This window comes from Dreissena polymorpha, chromosome 5, assembly GCF_020536995.1.
Source record: "Dreissena polymorpha isolate Duluth1 chromosome 5, UMN_Dpol_1.0, whole genome shotgun sequence".
Lineage (NCBI taxonomy): Eukaryota > Metazoa > Mollusca > Bivalvia > Myida > Dreissenidae > Dreissena > Dreissena polymorpha.
In genome coordinates this window covers 118,378,907-118,389,602 of record NC_068359.1, presented here as the reverse complement: position 1 = coordinate 118,389,602, position 10,696 = coordinate 118,378,907, and the positions used below count along the sequence as shown (strand labels likewise).

At 31.6% G+C, this 10,696-nt stretch overlaps 2 protein-coding genes across 2 annotated transcripts; one reads left to right on the top strand and one right to left on the bottom strand.

Annotated features, from left to right (window-relative positions):
• The first annotated feature begins 4,437 nt into the window (after window positions 1-4,437).
• On the top strand, window positions 4,438-6,713 carry LOC127832526 (putative nuclease HARBI1). The gene is made up of 3 exons (XM_052358034.1): window positions 4,438-4,665; window positions 5,265-5,372; window positions 5,816-6,713. The coding sequence occupies exons 1-3, from the start codon at window positions 4,442-4,444 to the stop codon at window positions 5,991-5,993; spliced, it is 510 nt and encodes a 169-aa protein (XP_052213994.1). The 5' UTR covers window positions 4,438-4,441; the 3' UTR covers window positions 5,994-6,713.
• On the bottom strand, window positions 6,103-10,140 carry LOC127832524 (uncharacterized). Its single transcript, XM_052358033.1, has 7 exons — window positions 10,014-10,140; window positions 9,138-9,308; window positions 7,767-7,902; window positions 7,132-7,182; window positions 6,928-6,969; window positions 6,533-6,607; window positions 6,103-6,303 (listed from the first exon to the last, which is right to left on the bottom strand). The coding sequence occupies exons 1-7, from the start codon at window positions 10,138-10,140 to the stop codon at window positions 6,198-6,200; spliced, it is 708 nt and encodes a 235-aa protein (XP_052213993.1). The 3' UTR covers window positions 6,103-6,197.
• Between the last annotated feature and the right edge of the window lie 556 nt (window positions 10,141-10,696).

Here is a 10,696-nt window from a genome sequence, read left to right as displayed (position 1 = left end):
TATATATATATAAATATATATATATATATATATATATATATATATATATATATTCTACCTTTATCCTTTAGAAAATCTCTAACACGCATTTCTTTCTTCATATGCAAAGTAGAAATTAAAAAGCAATTGTATAACGTGTGCTTTGCTTTGTTAATTGCAATGTATATAAAAAAATAGTTATCCAGCTTTTCCTTCCCATACTCTTTATCATCATTACTAACAACTGCATTATCATCATCAGCAGCAGCAGCAGTAGGATTATAATCATCATCATTAGCAGTAGCAACATCTTAACCAACGTCAGCAGCAGAAACATTATTATTATCGTCATTATTATCTTCAGCAGCCGCATTACTGTCCTGCTTTCTACCATAACAGGATTGTAAAACATACCACCATGGCTAATATTGGTAAATGATACAACACAAAAGTAGATTCAGTTCTTGCGGTGATAAACTTAATAACGATAAGATAATGTGACCATTGTCGCATCAAACTATTCTTAAACCGGGATCCTAAATTACACTCATACGTTATGAGGACGAAGATAAATCTTGATAGAACAGAAAACGATATTAATTAAACCATTACTATAATATATTATATTTGCTCACTGACACAAACATATCATCCAGCGGAAGTTCTGATTATTAATTTGAATGCGTGCTAGAAAATGCATAAAATGCCACATATAAGAAAATCCAAGAAAATCCAAGAAACAAATACTGGAATCGGCGATGTTGTATTAACTTGTTTACTATATATAATAAGTAAATCGGATTCAATAATGTTTGCAGATAAATCTGTATATGACATTTTACTAGAACACATACACCTTACTATTCGGACGATATAATTTACTGTATGCTACAACATTTTCAAGTAAGAATGTTTGTCTTGAGGTCGATTGTAATACGAAGGTAATACAAGGTCGCCGTGGTGTAATGGATATGGTGTCCGCCTAGCAATCGGGAAATCACGGGTTCGACTCCCACCGTGGGAGCGTTCTTTAGATCTCCCCCTAAGACACCAAGTACTGGTTCTAGGCCCAGGAAACGGACTCGAGAGCGTTTATATAAGCCTTAGACTTTCGATGCAATCGAGCTAAAATAAATAGGTTTAAACTAAATCGACGATATATGCTGCGCCCTAAGCTCCAAGCAAATGTATAGTGTAGCGCATGTGTTTCTGTAGTTTACAACTATCTTACATGAACTGACTGTCCGAGAAATGCTGCTTATAATTATTCGGTTAATATCATAGTAAATGGTCAAGCGTGAATCGCAGATGATATATTAAAAACAAACCCGAGGGTTTATCTATCAGATGTGTCTTATGAAAACTTGCCATAAATAAGGTATCGCATTGTATAATTATGTCACTTCCGCTGATGCAGCTCAAGTTTCACTTTATGTGTATTTGATTACTACAGCCGTGTGCTGTGAGGCTGCATTATTCCGTATACCCTTAAATCACGATTGTGCCGTTCTGAGTCTTATGTAATTAAAATTTACACATAAGTGTTGTGTGAATAACTCTGAATAACCTGTGCCAAGTTTAGTGTTTAAAACTCAAGCAATTGTATTTTCATATAATTATATAGTATCCTGGTATTTTCATACTACAACAATTAAAGCGTCACTCCGATTGTTTTCATGCTAAATTATATTTCAAGCAAAGTGATTCACACTAAAACGTGTTAATCTGCTTAACATTCGGTCATGAATCTGATTCTAATGAAAATGAAACTTAAAACTGCTCTTGGAACACTTTCAGTACGTGCTTGACTTGAACTATTCCAATTTGATGAAATTAATTTAACCTTACAAAACTGTTCTTAAAATTGAATATTGAAGAATAATAAATATTGTGTTAATTTTCTTTGTTTCAATCCTTATCATTTTAAGCGTTTGGCTGCATTCGTATTCAAAATAAATATTTGATGTTGTCATTGACTTCAAATAACCAATCCGAAAACATTAAAAACTGTTGCGAAAATATTGGGAGGTGTTTTTATATTATAAGACAATCATTGGGCATTGATATATGTCTGACGCATACAGTTTTATATCACGTCATCAAGAAGCATTAGTCAATGTTTGTATGCAGGTCATATTACCAGGAATAAACTATAAAATTATCTTTTTTTTTTGGTAAAACGGAATCGGAATCAACACAACAAACAATGTGATACCAATATGTAATATATTTTTTATACAAAAAAAACACACACACATCAGAAAACTTTTTTTATAAAAATAATACACGCAAGTGCTAAAAACGTCATTGTTTACACATCACACGTCAGGTTTTATATTCATACCTTCTTGTAGTTCTTCTTTTAAAATGGGACGTAGAGGTATGCGTATGATAAACATAAAAACATGTTACTTCCTTATCGTTATGTAATATGTCAGGCTCGGCACGCATCAAACTAGTGTAAGCTTCACGCAAAATATTCAAGAACGATAGAGCAGCAATCTAGTATCCTCAACATATTGTTAACTATAAGAATCTATAGTATACAAGTATATTGAAGCATTTATGTATACTTTCTAAAATGCCAAGGTTTTATCTTACACAATTCAAGGACATTTGTATTGATGTTGAAATCACAAACTATGAAAACGTTAATATATAATGCCATCAAAACCTGATCAAACTGTTTTCGACAGGATCCGAAAGACTATTATAAGAACCTGGAGAGCGAATTTTCATTAATGCGATGTTAATTTAGTTCCAATTATTATTACCCTTTACCGGTTCTGGCTAGATTAGCATGTTAATGGTAGTGAATACTTCTTTGATATAAATTGCAACTCCGCACTTTGTCACATGTAATATGTTACAACGGACATGTGGTGTTGAGATTTGATTGTTAAGAATAATCTGCTGCTGCTGAAGATGAACTGCACATGCCGCAATATTCTAAAAGAATGAGTACGAGCATTATTAATTGAACTTCATCTGCAAATATTCCCACAGCTCTTTTTGTCTTTCTATTGTTGTTTATGTAAGATTCTAAACATCGAACAGTTAACCCATGGCATTTGCAGATTTTCGGTAAGATGTTTTTCATTTATCTCTGTTTTTGTCGATAAGTAAAAACGGAGACCAGTTTACATATCTGTCATTGTGGTTATACTGTATCGCATGTCAGATTGTGTTTACCTTTCCCTTTTGCAATGTACGAATGTGTGTTACTGTATCATCTCGGAATTATTAAGTAAGTACACACTTTTTTCTATTAATTTGCTTAATGATTGACTTTCTTTTTCAGAATGGCAAGACGTTTCATTAATAGAGTTGATTTACTCGACAGTCTTCAAAATTCTGAGTTGATTGAACGCTATCGTTTGGATAGGCAAGGGATTTTATTTTTAAATGACAAACTGACTCCTTTTATTGGACCAACAAGCTTCAGGAACAATAGTTTAAATAGTATTGAAAAGATTTTGATTGCTTTAAGATATTTTGCTACATCTAGCATTCAACTTAATGATGGAGATATCCATGAGGTTTCGCAGCCTACAGTTTCAAGGGTCATATCCCAAGTTACTCAAGCTTTGACTGAGCCTGAAATTGTACGACAATTCATCAGTGTTCCAACTGCTCCCGGAGAAATCCGACAAATAAAGGAAGACTTTTTCAATATTGCAAGGTTTCCAAATGTAATTGGCGTTATCGATGGGACGCATGTCCAGATTCAAGCCCCAGTTGTTGATGAACCGGCGTATGTGAATCGGATGGGTTACCATTCCATACACACACAGGTAATCCTTTTTTTTATATTATATTTTTAATAATGGTAAAAATTGCTATATAATATATTATATTTTTCGGGTTTGTTAATTGGTGTTCAATGTTTATTATTATTATGTATGAAGATTTAATCATTTATATAAATCAAGAAAAAACATTTTCAATGTATGCATTTAATTTCATGATTTATACTGATACCATTTGTTATTTGCATGATAAATATGGATATTTGATTTAGAATTCCTAAAACAATCCAATAATAAATTTGGGGCCAATTTAACAGTCTTCTTTCTTATATTTTTTATTATACTGAAATGCATGGATTGTGACATTTTTATACAACTTCTTATTTCTTGTTCATAAGTTTTCCAATATGGTATAGTGTTTTCACTATACTACAAATAAAACAGTGGAAACAAGATGCTTTTGTGAAACACTATGTCCCCCATATCTTTGACCTTGAGGGATGACCTTGACCTTTCACCACTCAAAATGTGCAGCTCCATGAGATACACATGCATGCCAAATATCAAGTTGCTATCTTCAATATTGCAAAAGTTATGGCCAATGTTAAAGTTTGACGCAAACAAACAAACAGACACAGCAAAAACAATATGTCCCCCAGTATAGACTATTAATACTTTCAACGTATCTCTATATCATGTTTTTTTTACAGATCATGTTTGATGCCAATTGTCTGATTAGAGACATTGTACCGCTGTGGCCTGGGGCTGTCCATGATGCCAGAATCTTAAGGCAAAGTGGCCTATTTCAAATCATGGAGCAGAATGTTGTCGATGACCAACATCAATATCTACTTGGGGATTCGGGATATCCGTGCAAGAGATGGCTCCTCACTCCATTTATGAATCCAGCTGATGAGCACCAGCTGATTTACAACCGGTTAGATAAATTGCATTTGTAAATTCTACAACATTGGTACAGATATTCCCTAATAAACACCATAACCAATATAAAAGCACCCATCATGCTAAATATAAATCTTTCACTGAAATGTTTGAATAATTAATGAGCTACACAGTCAAGTCTCTACGATTTGCTTATAAGGTAAATGTGAATAAGTGGGTGTTTATTTGTAAATACTGTATTTTGATATTGTGTTTAACTTCCATTAAATGTGTTTATGCCCCCAAAGGTGGGCATATAGTGATTGCAATGTCCGTCTATAAGAAATTCTGTCACACTTTGCGTTTAGGTTTCAAAAAATGTGGAAAAACACTTTGCGTTTAGGTTTATAAAAATGTGGAAAAAGGGGGCATATGTCATTCTATGGTGACAAGCCTTGTTAATGTAATACATTTCATAAAAAAAACTATTAAGTTATACAATAATGATGTGCAATTCTAAGTACTTAATACATATTAATGACTGGTGCTTTTATTGCAGGTGAATTACCCACTTGATCATGAACGTGATATAATGCTTTTGCTACAAAAGAGAAAATTAAAGATCATACTTTAACCATTACTTTTGTATTAAAGGGCACACAAACGTACGAGATCTGTTGTTGAGCGTTCCATTGGAATTTTGAAAAGGAGATGGGCTATTCTTCACAATGAAATTCGATTGCATCCATTAAAGTCGTGCAAGTGAGTTTAATATTCCATTATAAAACCCTGTAATTAAGTAACTTTGATACACAGTTAACAGTCACTAAGGCCAATGCGATTGTTTAACACAATGTGTTAGTCACTGAGAGATAGGTTTGTTCTATACATGAAGTTTTATATTAACACAATACAGCTTCAAAAAACATATTTCTTACAAAAATAAGCTTGTATGACAACAGCTGACTTACAATTTTAATGTCATATGTTTTTTCAAGTAACATTTATGGTTAATTCTTGCCCCTGTGCTGACCTTGAAAAGAAAACAAAACTCTTAACAGCATTTGAATTAATGTAACTAACTTGCATTAAAAATACATATTTATCAAGTATTATTTATGTTATAATTTAATGTTTTATATATTCCATGTTCTTCTGACATTTTAATGCAGCTTGTGTCACTTAATTGTCATTTATATTAACAGGGTGATTTTGTCATGCGCTGTTCTGCATAATATATGCAACATGCGAAATCTGCCAATGGATCCTTTGGACATAGGTGCCTTACAAGATCATCCTGAAAATTACAATGGAAATGAAGATGGCCTTCGTTACAGGAATGTAGTAGCAAATACATTTTTTAGATCATGTTCACGTTATTGAACAAGTCATGTTTTCAGAGCTGTTAATGCAAATAATTTGCATACTAAATACAACTATTTTAGCATGTATGGCATTTTTTTCAAAAATCATAAGACATACACAATGTAGATGAAGTTCATGTGAATCTTTATCTTAAAAACAAAATAAAAGTAATGTTTGATTAAATACAACAACAACATGTATAATATAATTCTATTATTATTTTTACTCCTCGCCCAATCGCGCCAACTGGGCCTCATAGAACCGTATTTGAAGTTCTAGCTTCCTCTTCTTCAGACGCTTAATCTCATGCAGACTGCAGTGACTGCAACTAAATGGATATTTAAAACATGGCATTTTAAATATATATTTTTTATTTCCTTCTCAAAACTAAATTTGATTATTTTGTTGATGGCTTCTTTTTTTGTATAATGAAAAATGGTAAATATGTATAACACTACAGGTTCAATCATTCGAATTTTGCACATGTTTATGTTATCAAGATCCATGTGTAGAATAATTTATTATATTGTTAAATACATGACATACAATTTACATACCATGAATGTGAAGGCTCGTCTCGAGGAGAAATAGCTGAGCTACTAGAGCCATTCTCAGACACTGATGGGGTATATCTGAAATAAGTGCATCATTTCTCAAGCCAGATGTATTTGCCATTACAATATTTGATATTCAAGATATGTTTGTTATATATTAAAATGTAAATAATGCATTATGATAGCGAGCTAGTTTTTGTTTGCAAATTATATGCATATATATATATATATATATATATATATATATATATATATATATATATATATATATATATATATATATATATATATATATATCAGATTGCTGTTTATACATGTAACTATTTATTAAAATTTCTGTTTTTGAATTTGTATGCAAGTTAATTGCAATAATAATATTTTCATAATTCATGTCTCACCTTCTTTTCTGATTTACTGAAACTGGAGTGGACATCGCACCACTAAAATAAGATAATGATAAATTCCTATTATAGACCTATTTAAAATGTGTTTTCCCTTTTAAACCTATATATAACACATTTGTGCATTATTTTCTTGTTTTTATATTGTTATCAATTCAAGCTATCATCAATTGTGATATTATTATGTATTTGCATGCTTACCTTGAGGTGCACGTGGTCATGTTGTTTTCAGTATCTTGCTGATCATCATCACTGTAAGCATATTGAAAAAAAAAAATTATCAACATAATTTTTGTCAATAATTCAAATGTGTTGTAACATTGTATTTGTTTCTTTATGTATTTGTGCTTTGTATATGAATTTTCAAAATATTGTGATTAACATTCATGTTCATTTCTTTACTTTTTGACATGTTTAGATGAGACATACTCTTTAATTATAAATTGAAGTGAAGAGGGTGTCTTAATTGTTCCATTTATTAAGTAACTGCATCACCTGTGGTTATGTATATATGTTGAATGTGTCATTGTCATAATCTATTAATTTTAAATTAATGAATTAAACAAAATTATCAAATGAATTATTTAAAAACAAACGAATTTGTACTGTTTTTATTATTGTTTGTATACAATTTGTTATTAACACTTGCATTTATATTAAGCAAATATCAATTATATCCTGTATATTCAAATATAGCAACATTTTAAGGCTAATTTCTATGCCATTCAATTATGGTATGCTATTTTTACAATATGTACATCACTGAAAGAACTTATAGTAAGAGTAAATGTTCTACATTTTGTATGCATTTTAATGTAACTTGATTTTATTTTTACCGCATATGAGTCAATTGCAGCATAGATGTGTCTAGGCTGCGGGGCCCAATGCCCATAACATCCACTCCCTCTTTCCCGATAACGTTCATTACCGCCTCGGTGAGGATGGTACATTTGGAGTTGAAGGGAGGCCTTCCTGTTCAAAATACAAGAAGATTTATTTAACGTTGGACATGATAAACACTACATAAGCATAAAGCTTTTCCCGACAAAAAAAAGTACATGGTATACATAACAAAATAAAAGCAGCTGTAAGATGAAAGCGAATGGTTATCATAAAACAAAGACATGCATGACAATGCATGGTAAAACAATGACGGATTTAAGACATGATGTTATCACAGTTAATACCGGTACATAATCATAAAACATAGACATGCATGGCAAGACATGGTAAAACAATGACGGATTTAAGACATTATATTATTACAGTTAATACAGATTAAATAGTTAATACAATGGGTTAAGATGACATATAATAAGATAAACTATAAGGGAAGTAACTAGTACTGAGTTAAAACATAAGATGTAAGAAGTATAATGTCCCTTGCATTAGAAGGATATTGCATGTATGTTAAAGAATTGCAGTTAAATGACAGTGTTGGTTTAAATTATAAGTAGAGAGTATAAAGATGTATACGGACTATGAAAAATGATGAATTATGATGAACATGCCTACTCAAAACGAAAAGGTAGGACTGCAAAGTATTTTGAGTATTATACAAAAGTATGCACTTAACAAAATGTAATACAAAGCAAAAATAAAAAACTACAAAGTGATAATTTGACAGCTGCACCAACAGGAGAGAACTTTTAATACAGAATGTGATCCTTAGTTTATTCGAAGGAAACAATTGTCTGTGAAACAAAAAAAGTGTACTATAAAAGTGTTCTATAAAAGTGTACTATAAAAGTGTACTTTAAAAGATGCAATCATATATAACAATCACACACAAAATGAACAACAAAAGTTATGTTTGTGGTAACCATTGTTAAAATTGCCACTTTATCATATGCAACATTGTTTTGACAAACTGTATTAATAGGTAATCATAATGTTAATAAATATATGTTAATATTCAAGATAATGTTGATGGATATTAATTTGAACATTGCTAAATGATTCTGACAAATTAATATGGTCCTTGCAAGTTGTAAAGTTGAATGTTATACTTTGTCTTATAATGTTGTATCAGATCAACTATATAACAAATACATCAACTTTCACACCAATAAATAAAGATGTTATTTTTTTACTTGAGGAAAGGGCTTTCCAATTTGGATGAGAGTGAATAATATATTTAACAAAAATGAATAAAAGGTGAGACCTTGTACAAGGTCAAAGAAAAAGCCATATTTAAAGTTTCATACCAGTCAATGTCAGCATGCGCTGATGATCTTGGTAAATTCCTCTTTGGGTAGATGTAAGATTCTCCCATTTCTTTTCTAGGTCACTGCCTTTTCTTTGAGTACCCGTACTGTTGGAATTGAAGGCGGTCTCAACATTTCCCCACATTTCCTTTTTCACAGAGCTAGAAATTTCTGAATAACAGACAACACAGAACTTTAAATATTTACATTATAGCAGGCTTTCTCTCATTTCAATATTTCATGTTAATGTACACTCTGTACTGTGATTTTTTATGCTTAATGAGAGAATATGATTCATCCTTTTTTCAATAGGCAGTGGCTAGAGGTACAGATCCGTACCTCTAGAATCTGGTTCTAGAGGTACGGACCGTATCTCTAGCCAAACCACTGGGGTTCTGCTACAGGTACGGACCTCCCGTTTTCACATATTGTGTGCCCTTTTTTATTGTTAAATTGTTCCACACTTATGTAAGATCAATAACAACAAAGTATTAACCTTAATTTCAACCCATTGCCTTTAATATGGGATACATATTGTGTTAACACAATACAAAATTCTAATTAGATACAGTGTAATAAACTTTTCTGTGAAAGGCATTACAAGCAAAGGTTTTTATTTTTTAGTAACTGGGCAATAAATGATTTTACAAGAGGATCGAGAAATGTATTAAATGCATTTGGACATACATATGTCAATAAAATACTGAATTATGCTCATACTTTGAAAGACAGTCATTAAAAATATCTGCAATTATTCTGTTTGGATGCTTATGAATAAAATTTTCGAAAGTAATCAATATGTCATTCACACACGTCACTGTTTCGTGATATATACAATAACAATTTATTAATATTATGTTTAATAAAAACACTTACGGCTGGTAAACCTATGCCTGTCCAGTTTATGCCTGGACATACCAAAGTTTGAGTAGTCCTCTCCCATCAAATGAGCGAGGAGAATATTTTCTTGGAGCGTGAAGTTGGGCGCTCGTTGTTTCGCCATTTTTTTTCAACTATCGTCTGCATTCACTTCCGTGTTTTTTTTCCAAATTTGTGAACATGTGTGTTGATGATCAAGAGATCGACGACAACAGCATAAAATCGATACAGATACTTTGTAACAGCTGTTTCGATAGATGCCGGAAGCGTAAACCTCTTACATTATGCACTTTTTATATTAATTAATCATCATCTACAAGTAATATTTAGAACTTTCTTAACAGCACATTTGTCCGCTAATAACATTCCGCCATTTTGCGAGCACTGTCAGGGTCATGTTACTAAATATAGTAATATTTCTGAGTGAACGGTCAAGTTTAAGAATTTATTACAAACGAAATCACATTAATTTTCCCTAAGTATTTAAGGGTAAATCTTACCTTAGGTGATACCTAAGGGACGTTTTGAGTGAGAAAGTTAAGGAATTTTTTGCCTCAGGTAAATTCTTAGATAAGTAAGGAAATTTTATCCTTAATACTTAGGTGGTTGGTGAATACGGGCCCTGGCTATTAACGTTCAAGTCTTATAGTTCCGTCCTTAAAATAGCATACTTACTCTAA

Excerpts from the sequence above, each read along its gene's own strand:
- LOC127832526 (XM_052358034.1), top strand. The coding sequence starts at position 4,442 with ATGTTTGATGCCAATTGTCTGATTAGAGACATTGTACCGCTGTGGCCT. Across the intron at positions 4,666-5,264 it reads CACCAGCTGATTTACAACCG|GGCACACAAACGTACGAGAT; the intron begins GTTAGATAAATT and ends TTTGTATTAAAG. Across the intron at positions 5,373-5,815 it reads CATCCATTAAAGTCGTGCAA|GGTGATTTTGTCATGCGCTG; the intron begins GTGAGTTTAATA and ends TTATATTAACAG.
- LOC127832524 (XM_052358033.1), bottom strand. The coding sequence starts at position 10,140 with ATGGCGAAACAACGAGCGCCCAACTTCACGCTCCAAGAAAATATTCTC. Across the intron at positions 7,903-9,137 it reads GCGCATGCTGACATTGACTG|GAAGGCCTCCCTTCAACTCC; the intron begins GTATGAAACTTT and ends TATTTTGAACAG. Across the intron at positions 6,970-7,131 it reads ATGACCACGTGCACCTCAAG|TGGTGCGATGTCCACTCCAG; the intron begins GTAAGCATGCAA and ends ATCTTATTTTAG.